This window comes from Haematobia irritans, chromosome 5, assembly GCF_050003625.1.
Source record: "Haematobia irritans isolate KBUSLIRL chromosome 5, ASM5000362v1, whole genome shotgun sequence".
NCBI lineage: Eukaryota > Metazoa > Arthropoda > Insecta > Diptera > Muscidae > Haematobia > Haematobia irritans.
Genome location: NC_134401.1, coordinates 1,105,991 through 1,121,844, shown reverse-complemented (window position 1 = coordinate 1,121,844; position 15,854 = coordinate 1,105,991). Strand labels below are relative to the sequence as shown.

The following is a 15,854-nucleotide window of genomic DNA, read 5'->3' as shown; positions in this document are numbered from 1 at the left end:
TTTTAAAAACAATCCATGTTAAAAATACATGTTTCCCCTTTCCGGCACGTGTTTTAAAATTCCTGGTAATGTTAAACTAATTTAAAAAACATTACACATAGTCTGATTAATTCACCCATACATATTTTTGCAAATTCTCGTGATGCAAATCGGTCTGAGGATCACTGTCGATACGTCTGATTGCAACATGCACAACATTCTATCCGGACACGTACAAGCTGCAATAAAATTAATGGAGTTCTTTACAAATTTAAATATATTAATATATTCTTTTATTTCATAAAATAATAAAAACCGGGGATAATAACAGCAATCAGACATAGGAATTCATAATGGCATGCCATCATTTATTTACGATTTCAAAGAGACAATTTAAAATAAAATTAAAAACGATTGGGGTTTTGTTATGTGTAAGGGTTATAACAAAAGGTGTACATGGTACAACAACAAATGGTCTCATGGAATAAAACGAACACCGATAGTGTCACACAATCTGCTCATCTTTATTATAATGCAGAACATGTTAATTTGGTTTTGAAAAGTGGGTTCTACCCAGTTGGAGTTGAAAAGAGTATAAAATAAAATAGAACACCACAATACCACTCGTTGGATGGAGCAACTTAAGTACCAGTAGCTTGACAACTGTGTTTGGCTGTTGTCATTGCTAAACCGGCTCATTTCAAGACCAACTGAAAACAACAATAAATAACAATGAACATCAGTGGTAGTAGCGGCAGTAGCACTTCGTGCCACATTCATTGGACGAGCTGGTATAAATAATGTGGACAGTAGTAATAGGGTGACATAACCAGCGATGACGAATTGGCCTAGAGAAACTCTCAATAAATTATTGCTAATAAATCAAACAATATTTATAGCTTACTAAGAATAATAGAAACTTGCAAATTTGGGAAAGTAGAGTTGAAACAATGCAATGAGAAATTGAATGAATTTTGAAATGGACTATATTCGCACGAACATCCGGTTTGAAATATGAAATATTTTGTGTTTCTATTTTATGTGCCAATTAGGGCTATTAATTTATCTTTTTTATAAGGTGTGTCTAGTACGTGTGTTAAATGTAAATTTTAAGAACCATAGTGGTGCAATGGTTAGCAAGTTCATTTTGTTGATATAGGGTCCACTGTTTCACATTAAGAAAAACTAACAACCCTTCACTTGAGTGGTTAGAATATAAGGTTACTTACTGTGCTGTAATTCATCATCACGAAGAGAAGAATTTTTTGGTAAAGATCATAGGACACTAATTACCATTGGGTGCCATTTGCTGTGCAAAATAGAGAATATATCTTATCTCAATTGTAAGAGATCTCTTTTTAGTAGTTGAGACAAAACGACATGCCAGGAAGCACCACCTTTAGGATGTAGAAAGCGATTTATTTAACGAATGCTTTACTTATTTTATTTATTATCGCCTGTCTATCTGTTGTAAACACGCTTTCAGGTTTTAGCGTGATTACAACAGATTTCACAATGGACGAAAATACTATACGTGTGTTCGTTAGGAAAGGTGACATAACCTTCTTTCTTTAAAAATGATCGTAGTGTACTGAGTTTTGTCAAAAATCCATTTTTTCTTACCTTGCCCATTAGACCAGAAATGGCAATTTAGTAGTTTGTTAAGTCTCGATTGATTGACGGTTTAGACGATCATCATTTTTATCAAGTTTACATGAAATTTAGAATTTAATGTTCTTTCATGTCCATAGACAGATATAGATAGTTTATATAGCCATTTATATACACCGACGTTCAAATTTTACTTCTTGTGTTTTTTGAGATGCATTTTCCATCCGATTTGTCTGAAATTTGGGTTGGAATTTGTGTAAAAAAATCATGTGTAAAAAAATATTATTTCTCCTTTAAAAAACGCGGCTAGTCGATTTGCATTCAAATAAGCAGATAAAATGAACTATTGCCAATACCAACGCTGATTATGTTGACTTCACATGCTTGGTAACACTAACTCAACCGTTACTAATTAACTCAAAATTCAAAATTCGTTAGTCAAACCTAAACTGTTGGCAATGTCAATGATGACATCACATACTTGGCAACACTAACCCAACCGTTATTATTTATATGAATCTTCAACGCTAGTCACTTAGATTGCAAACCTAAACTGTTGGCAATGCCAATGTTTGTTGAATTGACTACACATGTTTGGCAACATGAAGGAAACCGTTACAATTTAATCCAATTACCATCCAAGAACCATCCCTTAAAATGGACAAGGACAACAAAAACAAACTGAATGGGCTGTATAAACTGTTAATACATATTTAAAAAGAAAAGTATCTACATAAGCAATATTTTTGGTTCTCTAATTTTATGAGAGTAAATAAATAAAAATTCCAAAATAAATGCCTTAGGTAATGGAAGCTCTTATTTAAACTCTCAATTCAGTCGGATGAAAGTCTATCATAGAGTTTGCAACACTTTTTCATTCATCCTCAGAGGACCTTCAACGTGCGCAACACCTACAGCTACATATCTACATGTATGTGTAAATGACTGTGCTGTGTATGTATCAGAGTGTATTTAATTGTAAGTTAACATTGCATCGGTATTTCATCGATGTTGCACAAGGATGAATGGTTGGCATGTTTGGAGCTTGTGATATGCCAGGAATGCTTGTAAGCACAAGAATACTTGGCTCTGAGTATCTCGATGTAACAAAGCAAGATGAACAGTAGTGAAAGTATCGAATTCCATGTCCTTTTTGGGTGCTTCTATGTGTGTTTGCCGTGGTGACAAAGGCGCATGTCTCCATATTCGACCCTTTTATGGGACAGCAGCATAAGCTAACATGCTCTTAGGGGACTCTCTAAGAGAAGTGGATAGAATTGCTTATTTACGACTCTATGGGGCAGGATATATGACTCTCTTCGTTTTCATTGATATATGGATATTGGAAACTTAATATAGAAATAATATTTCTTTGATTTAATGAATAATCGAAGTAAAATGATATTTGCGATGCTAGTTTCCAGCCAGAAGACAGATGGATAAATGGGGGTTAATGGCAAGGAGCATATGTATATTAATGTATCGTCTTAAACGAATTGATTAAAACTTTATCGCTTGAGTGTTTATTGCAAAGTTTTTAACAGCTTATTGTTTTTTTTTAATACTTATGTTGCCCAAAAAATTGTACTTCGTTGTGGAAATGATTTAAAATTTACTAAAAAACATTTTATTTTTTATTAATGTCAGTCGATAAATCATAATTCTGGACTATCATCATATTACGAGAAATTCGTAGTAAAAGTAAAAGTTATTTTTTGAAACGAAAAATAATGGACTATTGATGAAGAAATGTTAAATCTCGAAACTATATTAAATGTCCATATATTTTTCTGTTCATCGTTTTTAGGCGGTTCTACGGCTTCGACACAGATTTCGTCTTGTAGCTTCGAGATAAATTTCGATACTGGCTATTTCCGTTCATTTGTTGATTCATTTCAAAATTATATGCCAAAAACTTTCTTCATTTTTTTCTTGAGTAGTTTGGAATTTTGTGTCCTTTGGAACCCTCATGCTAAACATGAAATTAAAAAAACCCATTTTTGTATAGTCCCCATATAGCCCGAGCTCCCGATTTTAATGCTAGAATCGATAATCGATTCCGTGTGAACTGTTTGAGCTTCTAAAAATAAGATTCCGCCAAATAACAAGCCATCATTTAAAAATGTAGCGGAACCAAAGCTCTGAGAAATGCAATGGAAGTTAGTTAAGAAGAATCAAGTTCCAAGGGTAAGTTAGTTGGCTCCCGGGCAGAACAAGAAATCATAAGGTAATTCTCCAATAAATAATATAATAATTATTTAAGTTCTATACATATAGCATGATTGGGGGACCTATAAAAATATCAGAGAATCAAGAAACCTTTGAGATAGTAAAATTTTCCCAAAGAATTAAAGCCCACTGTGTGGTACTTTCAGTCCCCCATCAAAACTACCTTTATACTAAGGACATCAGTTACACTTTGCACTCTAAACCGTGTCGCGTGTGACGTCATTTCTTTCGCAAAAACCTCATTACAAATATATTCGTTCGTAAGTCACAAGTGAAGGCGGCGTCGGTATTCCAGCAAAAGCAACAGCAACAGTTCAACACATTTAGCAGGCCATTCCGTTGTTATCCATTTGTAAACAAAATCCCGACCCGAGCAAATGAAACCACCAACTAGCAAGAAAAAAAGCTCAGATTCAGTCCCCAAAGAGAGGAGAAGCTTCTCACATAACGGAGCATCAGCAGTCACAGTGAAATACCATCCTGCAACTTCTTCCTCTTTAATGGGGGTATTCGGCAGTAGCAGCAGCACAGCATGTGAAAGAGAGTCACGACTATAAAAGCCCTGTTATCCTGAAGCGAGCATTTAGTATTCACAACGACTTTGCTGCAGAAGCAGTGGAGAAAGGAGACCCAACGACTTGTTGAAAATTATTTCAACGCTGTGGTGTTAGCATTTGCACTTCAAAAGCAAATCCATTTGTGAGTGTTTCCCATTTGGTGTAAATGTTGTACAGATTATTTTTTTATTTGGAGGAGGATTTTTGGGCGGGGGTAGGGATAGGGGATATTATTTTTGATTTTGATTTTTGCGTCCCCCCCTTTTTTGGCTTAAATTGTGCTAAAAGTAAATATTTCCGTTTAATTAAGTGATACAAAAGCTGCTCATTGTGCTAAGTGACCGTTAAAGTTTTGGATAACAAAAGACTTTGTGGTAAACGTCTCACTTGTGTTGGCTGCTAAAGAAAACAGAGGAAGGATAACGGCGGGGAGAACGAGTTTATACAACCAAAGAATTAAGTCCTTAAGACCAGCAGCAACAGCTTTAACATCGGTACCAGTATCATCATCGCCACAACCAGCATCTAAATCGCATGCAATGCAGCAACTAAAGCATCAAAGGAAGCTATTCCAACAACATCCTTTGACCGTTATCAGGCTGTGGCTGTTATTTGGTTTGCTTTTGAATGTCGTAAGTACCACCTCCATCACTATTAAATCCAATTAAACTTTTCGTTAATTATCCTTTGTGGGAGGAAGAAATATTATGGGTGTTATTGTGATTGAGTGAAAGATTTCATTTGGGATCCATCAAACACAAGAGAAAAACGAGGATTTTAATATCAAAAACATCAACAAGAAATTACCACTTACAATAGGAGGTGTTAAGTATGCGGTGATGATTGACAGATCCAGGGATATTATCGTAATATGTGCGTTTGTTATATTTTACAATACAAGCGAAATATAGTTAAGCTTCTCTGCTCCTCAACAGATACATATAGCGATTTTTTCACAATGAATTATGTTATTACGTTGTTTTGGGAACACATTTCATGATACAGTGATATTTTTATATTCTCGATATTTTTATCCGTTTTATGAAAAATATTTTATTTAATTTAAAACTTGGAGGCATGTGATGAATTGAATTTTACAATGATAATTGGCCACTTTGAGATTGGTTTAAATGTTGGGGAGGTCTCATTATACTCTACATCATTATATGGTTAGCGTATAATAAATAAATGCCCACACGTTCGTCCGATCATTTAGAGATAGGGGTCGCAATTTTCATCATATCATCATTATGAAATGCGGCGTAGAAAAGTTTTCTTTTGAAAGAGCAACGAATATCATTGATTTCGCTTAAATTAGATGAAGTTGAGATATAGATTTCATTAATTTGAATAATCAGCTTTTCACTTATGTGAAGAGCATCCGATATTAAGACATATGACAATACACCGAAAAAAAGTGAACTATTTTATAGGAAGAATGAACTACCACGCACGAAAATTGAACTAAATTTTACTCCACATTTTGAGATTTCCACAAAGCGTTGTTAAAACCAGGAAATTTTAATACCCTGTTGTACTTTTTAACTGCAATTCACGAAATTACATCATCTCATACAAGAAAAAATTAACTAAAAGTAAAGAAGAAAATCATTGGCGCCAAATCATGACCATTTTAACCATACAGTAGTTCATTCTTACTATTTTTGGGAATCGTACGAAAATGTTCATTTGTTTTAGTTCATATTGAACTTATGTGTACGGTAATTGAACTTTATACTCACGTTTAGTTCAAAAAAAGTAAGATTTCATTAAACTGTGGAAAATTTCGATAAAAATAATAAAATTTAACTACAAGCCAATAAATTTTTTCCAATAAAAATAAGTTAAATTTAGCGATAGTTTAACTACGGAAATTTTTTTCTGGGTAAAACACTTCTCGTCACCGCCATCTTGAGGCATTGTTCCATTATTGGAATGACGGGATAACACCAAATCTTCTAAAATATCTTCAAATTGAATATGGGGTAAAATTGTTTGTTAAACTTAGAGAGAATTCTTAGAAATCATGTACATTTCAATCGAAATGATCCAGAGATCATCTTTGGCCTTTAAAAAAAAAATTTGCGTGATATTTCGTAGACATAAATTGACAGATGTGATCATGATGGTAATGGTAATGTGTTCATATGGTCAAGAAGAGGAGGCGACGGACTCCAAAGGACGGGCATCTGCTATAGAAATATTGTTGGACCAAACTGGAGCAATGGGGTGAAATTCCTCAATCGGAACGAAAGGTCACGAAAGTTTGTTCACATTCTACGCAGAAACAATGAGCTCGTTTATGAAGTTTTAGGTCATATTAGCTAAATTTGGACGATATAATTATTGCAGAAAGTCGAAATTCGCTTACGTATATATAACATCACAGAAAATATAGGACCAGATTATGTTTATTTAGCGTTAAACGCCGAGAAAAAGGAGAGGCGAAAATCTTTTAAAAATTTGAAAATCGCTTGAACACAACCAAAGTTTGTTCTTTTTTCAAATTTAGAGAGTAATAGTCTATATTTATTTGGCTTAAAGTGTCATGAGTAAGCAAAAACAAATGAACAGATTTAAAAAAAATTCTGGAAGACAAAAATCTCTTGTTTGTATTTTTATTGTAAACGGTGGTTAAAATTTCAAGGGCCGATGTTGATTTTGGATAAAACACAAACTATTTAGGAAATTATTGTAATTTTATTTTATTATGATATATTGGTATTACTCAATTATGTATGGAACAAAATATCGGCCAAATGGGCGCACCGACCTCGGTGGCACACCTTCATCCGATGGTCCAAATTTTCGATGACGCTGAGGCATAATGGACGCTCTATGCCGTTAATGTGCCGAATTATCTCATCCTTTAGCTCTTGAATTGTTGCTTGCTTATCGACGTACACCTTTTCTTTCAAATAACCCCAAAGAAAAAAGTCCAACGGTGTCAAATCACATGATCTTGGCGGCCAATTGACTTCGCCATTACGTGAGATAACACGGCCATTGAATTTGTTGCGCAAAAGAGCCATTGTTTCGTTAGCTGTGTGGCAAGTGGCACCGTCCTGCTGAAACCACATATCGTCCACATCCATATCTTCCAATTCGGGCCATAAAAAGTTCGTTATCATCTCACGATAGCGAACACCATTCACAGTAACTGCCTGACGGACCTCATTTTGGAAAAAATACGGCTCGATGATGCCGCCAGTCCATAAACCGCACCAAACAGTCACTCTTTGTGGGTGCATTGGGTTTTCGACAATCACTCTTGGATTCTCATTCGCCCAAATGCGGCAATTCTGTTTATTGACGAATCCACTGAGGTGAAAATGTGCCTCATCACTGAAGATGATTTTCTTCGAAAATTGATCATCCACTGTTGCCATTTCTTGGAACATTCTGCCCATTCGCGACGTCCATGGTTCAAATTGAGTAAGTCTGAAATAGAGAAATGTCAAATAAAGTTCGGAAAAAAACTTGGAGTTTAGGTGTGGTTCACATTCAACATCGGCCCTTGAAATTTAACCACCCTTTATTTTTAAAATCATATATTTTGTTAAATCTCTTTTCGCTTTGGACCACTGTCGGAAATTCAGGACGCGGCTATACAAAAGTTTGAAACTTTTTTTTGACACAATGCTGTGAAACTTTTTTTTTGACACAATGCTGTGAATTACATTGAATTTGACATGATTTTTCGTTTGTGGTACTTTTTTAGTGTGCTGCCATTATAAATCGTGCAATGGAAAGTCCGTTTCCTTGACCTTATATTAGCCAAACTATTGATTACATGCATAAACAGTCTCATTTACCACAATAAACTAGTTTATGATGAAGGTTATTTCTACAATACCAATTTATGATACCCTCTTTATTTTATTTTATTGCTTACAATTCATAACAAATATGCTTTTATTATTGTATGAAATTCAGTAAATGAATTGAATGAGCCCGTATATTTTGTATGTTAACAAACTGAATTATAGAACGACAATTGTATGAGGCAAAATTCTAAGATATTAAGACACAGTCTATAAATATCGAAGAAAGTTACTCGATAAATGCCGTTTGCCATGTGTAATTTATATTCACTAATTTCGGGATACATAAGGAATTACGATTCGCAATATGATTGGTTGCATTGAAGTCAAAGCGAAGGCAGGCTTGAGCAGTATGGACTAAATTTCCGAGTCCGAAATGCTCACTCGACAAAGGTATGAAACACTCAGAATTTCTACCAGAGTTACTGCAAGGGGATAAACCACTAACGAACTAGAGCCGGATTAGCCTTTATATACAATATGCTCATGAATGCATGTATGTGTATGGCCAAATACATTTCGTAAGTAATAATGCTATTCGACTAAAGTAAATACGCTACAATATTCATATCTCTTATTCAAAAGTAAAATTTTGAAGTTTAGAGAACTTAATAATATTTGCCGGAGATACTTATTTCGAAGGGTTCAATAAATTTGTGTTTATTTGACCTATGAAACTTTGTTTGTCTAAAATTTCTTTTCGAAGAAAAAAAAAAAAAAATGGTGCGTATATATTACTCGGCTTAGCTCACTAAGACTTTACAATATTTTATTTACTTATTTTACAATTTGTGGTCATACAGCGACCGATTTGTATAGAAGGCTATGTTTACACACAAAATATAATTTGAAACTTTCTATAAAATTCTAAGTATTTCGCCTAAAGATAGATAAAATGATAAAGATAAAGGGATGAAGGTAAAATGAAAATTGAAATTATCCAATTTAAACGAAAAGATTATTCGATAGGTGTCCAATTAAAATTTTTATTTTTTCTTAGAAATTCCTTTATTTTAATGATATCAATTAACCAACGTATTTCATTATATCCAATAAGATTTATAAACTTTGCCCAAGTACTCATCAATTAAATGGGAATTCTTCGAATTTGAGTCATAATTGTCATTCAATTTGCCAAGACTATGACTTATTTTCTATTGAAATCCTTAGCAAATTCCTTCAGGCATTGAAAAACTAATATCCAATATTGTTGCCTTATTGGCACTTATATTATTTGGCATGAATTGCTAATCTCTTTGAAAAATGTTACCCCTCTTCATTCAGTCTCATCATAGTTCTCACATAAACATCATTACCCCATACCGTAATCATCACCATCATCTACTTTACCGGGTCGTATTCCCGTACAATTTCATACCATGAATGAGTATTATTTTCATTCATGCAAAGGAGAAAAAATGGAAGAATGAGTAGAACTGAATTGAACTGAAACGAGCTTTGGCGTTAGCCTGATGCTGAGATTTATGCTGATAGTGTACCATGGGACGGGCTATTATTGATGGCAATGACTAGTGCTTGCCGTAGGTGTATTTGTCCTTCATTGAAAAACTGAACAAATATTTTAAAATTCAAGTGAAATATTTCACCAGAATAAAGGATTGTTCGGGTGAAAAGGAATGAAATAGATTTTTGTACATCAGATTAGATTTGCTTCGATGATGGCTCAGCAAAATGTCCCATCCAAGATTAAATCGTTCACAATGAAAAGTCTATCAAGGTAGTTTGTAGAATTTTTTTGACAATATTTTTTCTTTGTTATTACAGTGCAGATTAGCTTCTATTTTTGATAGGTAGTTTTACTGCCCGGGTGAATAAATATCGAAGGGTTGATGTAAAATCAGAACAGTGTATGCTTAATTAATTGACATGACCTTCTAACAAACCCAAGTCAAAGTCATGGGTTTTATATTGTCGCTTGACCTGTATTTTATTCTGAAATGTGTCGATTGTTAATTAGACTAAAAATTGAGTACTTTTATTCAATTTAATTATGTATCTTTCTTATACATTTTCCCAAATTTTTATTTTCCTGGTTTCGTTTTGTTTTTGCGTTTAGTTAGTTTCTTTTTTCAAAATAAAAATTGTCTGAATTGACAAAGGATATTGCGTGAGAAAATAGGACATTTTTTTCCTGTATATTGATTGCACGTCAAAGCAATACGTTAGCTGCAAACTAAATTCCACAAAGCCACTGCAGAGGATGAAATTCTGACATTTTCTTCCATAAAAAATCAGAAAAAGGCAAATGCTGCATTACCATGTTACAAACAGGAAAAACGTAAAAATGTTATTCCTGCCCATTTCTTACAGATTTAGGTGCACGTATGTTTTCGAATGTAGTTTAGCTTAACTATGATGAAAAACTCAATATAAGAATTTTTTAAACATGTTCAACAATCTAAAATGGTGATGCTCAGCAGAAAATTTGTCAGGTAATCAATAGTCTTGAAAAGGATACCCTTTGTCACCATGTATATTTGTATACAATCTCCTGATAGCTAAATAATTATTTTGAATATGTACGTATATTAAATGAAATAAATTGTTGAATTTTATTTTCTATATTGGAAATTCCACTCATAAAAATGCCAGACATTTTTTTATTGTCTTTTTCATGAATACATATTCTTTAATATAAATCTAAATATAAGAACACTCAAAGGATATTATTAAAACAGATTTAATTTTTTCTTTGAGCAAAGATTCGTTGAATGCTTCACAAGAATTTTTTTATATTTGAGAAATTTTACTCGTCCTTTTTTTGACAAACAATAATTTATAATTTAATAACAGTTTAAGAAGTAACAAGTCAGCAAAGCAGAATTTGCCCGTAATTTAGTTTGTACGATTAAATCTGCATAAATTGGTTTAATAATTTCAAAACCAAAAACATTGTGTTTTTGTTTGGGTTTTAATAAATATAAAACTAAATTTTTGGAAATAATTGAAACTGATTCAAATGATATGATTTACAATTAATACATCAACGGCCATTTTCATGTAGTTCCGTTAGAATTTAACTCCGAGTTAATAGAAAGTAAAATGGGAATTATTTCTCTGCGGTTAAATTTAACGGAATTTTTTTTATCCGTTAATTTCTTAACTGGCATTTGGAATAGATTGGCAAGATGACAGCTATGTCCATAGTACGGCTTAAAAGTTCGTTGGCTAACGTATCTATAAATATATTTATATATTACTATATATATAACCTAGTTTAAAGTTATTTTTTCCTAATCTTTTAATTTATATAGATAAAATAAAAATGATAAACTAGAAATACATTTTTTTCTATAAATTTTAGTTCTTGTTCAAATTCACACAGTATTTAATGTCTACCAAATAACTATTAGAACCAAATTTCAATACTATTGATATAATGATTTTCACCTTCCATTTGCTTCTATTGTATTTGTTGGACTTTAAATGCTTTAATTATATTTAATAATATCTCTGTAGTTCTTCTCACTCTTTCCTTTTTCTTTTGATTTGTAATCTTTACACTGATGTCACTTCATCAAAATCAGATTTCTAAAGAATTTCTTGAAATACATAAATCTACAACGGACAATTTCTAGATTTAATTCCATATGTTTATAGACAACTATGAACAACCATAGTAACACCAACTGTAGCGGAATCCCTTTGATCTTAATATAAGTAAAACACTATTTACAATATGAAAAATAACTCCTTTGTAACACTCAAAAATCAATGATGGTACGACAATGTTATGCCAATTAATGAAAGAAAATATATAAAGCATATTCACAATGCCAATCCTTTTGTATACAAACGGATTGGACGATTTATAAATCGTCCAACCAAACACAATAAATGCCAGGGAGACGTTTTTCAAAGAAATATTTCCATGTGGAATATTTCGCGAGCCAAAATGACAAAGTGTATGAACCATCAGTAGTTTGTAGAGAAATTGTGGGTGGCATTGGCATTTATGCCAATACACATGTCAGTGTCCACAATATATTATTCACCAATGATTGAATATAGGTATGAGCCGGGGTATGTATTTGTTTGGCATAGTCACCTTTTAATGGTTTTCCTACTTGCTATCATTCCGACCCACGGGACGTATGATTGTTGAGATTTGAAATTCACAAGAATTATACGCCACCATGTACTGTGAATTATTATTTTTGCCAATTAGCTCTGCAAGTTTGTTTGGCTACAGCTACTTAATATGTAATTATAAACTTAACTTAATTAGGAAATTTGAAATATTTTTTGCCTGAACTTTTAAATAAATCTCTTGGCCATTGAAAGGGGCTAATGAACGTTATAAATGACTACTGATTGTTTACTCTATTTATTTTGTTTTGTAATTCACAAAAAAAAAACGAAATTCAATCAAATGCCCAAATGAGAAAACTTTTATAATCACAAAGTAAATAAATCGATGAGGCAAATAACAGTAAAAGAATAGCAACAATTCAGAGAAGCAGAGAAAGAGAAATAGCAACAATTTTGCAAAATATAATAACCAAAAGAATTATATTCCTTCATTCACAACATGGTTTGTGTGGCTCGTGATAGCACCCACTCAGCCAAGAGCACGCACTTCTGCCAACACTTGTGCCAGCATACAAGACAGGGTTCTTTTGCTAGCTCCTTGCCCAGCCTATGAATTTCAAACCACACGACTTTCAACGCCATCAATTACGTTTATTTTTAGAATGAAATAGTCGTCGTCCTCCCTGCCTTTGTACTCTCTCAGTGCCAGTCCGCCTTTGATAAGTATTCCCGAAATGTTAACAAATATTACTCTGTTTACTCCATACACACATACAGATGCACACACAAACAGATTCAATAATCAACATACACTCAAAGGACTTGCCTATTTAATATAGAACAGTGAGATTTTTTTTGAAATAATAATAATTTATCTCTCTTAGATGCCACCGCTTGTTGCCTGGGTTGTTGTTTGACTCTTCCCTTGCAGCTTGAATATCGACCCAACTGGGTGGTCTGCTTCTCTAAACCCTCCCAAAAAAATAAGCAACAGGGGAATGATGACTTTTGTGAATGAAATAACTGTCTATGGGTGAAAGTGTGCCTGTGTGTGTGTATTTGTAAATGTTTACACAAAAAAGGCAACAGTGTTTTTTATTATTATTATTTGTTTCGCATGAAAGCATCTACGCACAACACTTCAACATCCAAAAATTTATGTATGTCGACTCTCAAACCACTGCTAATACAAACGCACATGCATACATATCCATACAGCCACCTCCTTCCACTGTATGGTTTCATTTGATAACGATCCCAGGCACTATTGAAATCATTTGGCTGTTGCTTTGACTATATTCTATGAGCTTGGAAACGTAGCTTTTTTATGTGTAAATAAACTCACACAGAAAACAGGCTTACACATGCATACAATACACTCATGAATAAGTTGAGCATCGAAGCGACCATGGCAGGACTAAACACCATACCATGGACTAGAGTTATTGTTTTGTTGTTAAGTGGAACGTTTTAGACCAAATACAGGCGACTACTATGGTCGACTGACTTGTTCTACCCCACTTGTTTGGCTCCAGATGAGTTCGAGTGCCGAGAGGTATGGCATTTAAATGAAATGTCAAGATGTATTAATCTCTGTGGGTTTTTGTACCTTTTATTTGAGTGTGGCATTTTGTGAAGACGTGTGTCATGTATACACAATACTAATGCGTAACACACAAACACTGTAACATATACAAATTTGAATATGTGGCCATATAAATATACCCATCCTTTAGAAAACCTCCAATAGGTTTGCAATCATCATCGGTTCCCAAATTTAAAGAGGAGGAGGAGTAGTTAAATACCATGTTGCTATAATTTGATGAAATTCTAAGGACTTGTTTAGGCTAGTATGTGTTTCAGAGACTGGTTAATTGTTTGTGTTTTTCTTTTCTTTCTTTCTGGAATAATATTTGGCTAATATCTGTAATCATATCATGTTAAAGCATAATCTTTATGTTAAAATGATTTTTAATAATTGAATCTGCCCGATATAGGCATATATGCAAATAATATGTAAAATAACGAATAAATCTCTTTAATCGTCAAAGGATTTGTTTAAAAAACAATAATGTTGAGAAATGATGTATGAGGATTCAAAAGAAAGTATTTATCCAAATTTTCAGAAAACAAAAAATAAATTATTTACCAAATTTTCCATTCAAAATGTCATAGTATAAACCCAACGGGAAATAGGTGCAAACGTTTTTCCATTCTGGTGCTAGCAGCTTGTCCCAGATTGGATCATGAGGACCTGTCTATGGGGTGATCCTAATAAATCGAATCAAAAACGCTTTTCCATTCTGGTGCTAGCAGCTTGTCCCAGATTGGATCATGAGGACCTGTCCATGGGGTGATCCTAATAAATCGAATCAAAAAGTGATATTGGGATTATTTGCAATAGATATTGCGATTCCATCTCGGAACTTGAGGTTGTATAGGAACCAATAAAAAATTTAAATTCTTAAGCGTTCTGATAATTCAACATTTTTTTTGGTTTGCTTCTCATTTACTGTCTTAAAAATAATATCAATTATTTTTAAGACAAGTGCTTTTGTAAAAACTGGTATATTAGCATTCAGATTCAATTGAAACGGTGGCGAAACTACAAAATATTTTAACAAAAAACTCAAAAAAAAAAGAAAAAAGATTTAAAGTTCTATAAACATAGACTGGAATTTTCAGAGAAAAATACCTTAATAAGAGCACCCCACGCATACATTTTCTTTATCCAGGAACATATGAACTAAAAAAAATAGTTTTTATGGAAAACAATGTTACCTTTTTCTTGGAAAAAAAAAAAACAAATATAGCATAATTTTCTAATACGTTGATAAGGATTAACATCCTTTCTAGACGATAGCTTCCCAATCCTATGCTTCAGCATTTGAAAAGCTCATCTCATCTACCTTACTTCCGTTGTATAGAGAATATAAAAAAAGACCCATATCATTATTAGTCCCAAAAATATTTATGTAGCTATGAGTGATGAAAGAAAAAATATTGAATTACAATATGACTTTCATGGTACAGTTGCTTACTTGGCTTTCAACACACATGGTATATTTCTTTCCATTTAACACAATTTACTTAGGGCCGTAAGTTTCATGTGTACGTGGGTGTTCAATCGTTCGTTAGTGAGCCAATGGTATTTTAACTTTGGTCAACCTCTACAAACATACCTTTTTCCCCATGGCCAAATACAAATACCGAGCAATAATTGTGATTATAAGTGGATGAGTGGGTTTTACCATAAGGACCTTGAATCGTTAAGGTGAAATCAACCAGGATTTTCTCTTTGTATGTGTGTGTGTGTGAGTAAAATAATAATTATTATTTATATTAATTTTAATGGGAAACACATTGGCTTGTGTGCGCACAGTACAGATGCAAATAAAAAACAGATTTTTATGGCAATTATATGGGGCATAAGTAGCCAAACAAATAAAATGACCTCCCAACTCCCAGACTCAGTCATGTTAGCCAGTATACACTGTGTAAAGCGTTGGAAGTGCAATTAAAATTTTCCGTCCCATTGTTGTGTATTATGGACCATTTATGTTTGAGAGTTGGTGTGTGTGTGGGGGGTTTGATAAATCCA

The 15,854-nt window shown here is 33.2% G+C and overlaps 1 protein-coding gene across 3 annotated transcripts in view; it reads left to right on the top strand.

Annotated features, from left to right (window-relative positions):
• Positions 1-4,401: 4,401 nt before the first annotated feature.
• Nplp1 (Neuropeptide-like precursor 1) overlaps positions 4,402-15,854 on the top strand; it is a 33,188-nt gene continuing 21,735 nt past the window's right edge. For all 3 annotated transcript variants that reach the window (XM_075310496.1, XM_075310497.1, XM_075310498.1), the window contains exons 1-2: positions 4,402-4,518; positions 4,687-5,008. In XM_075310496.1, coding sequence (XP_075166611.1) covers positions 4,916-5,008 — 93 coding nt within the window. In that variant the 5' untranslated portion in view covers positions 4,402-4,518; positions 4,687-4,915. The remainder of the gene's footprint in view (positions 4,519-4,686; positions 5,009-15,854) is intronic.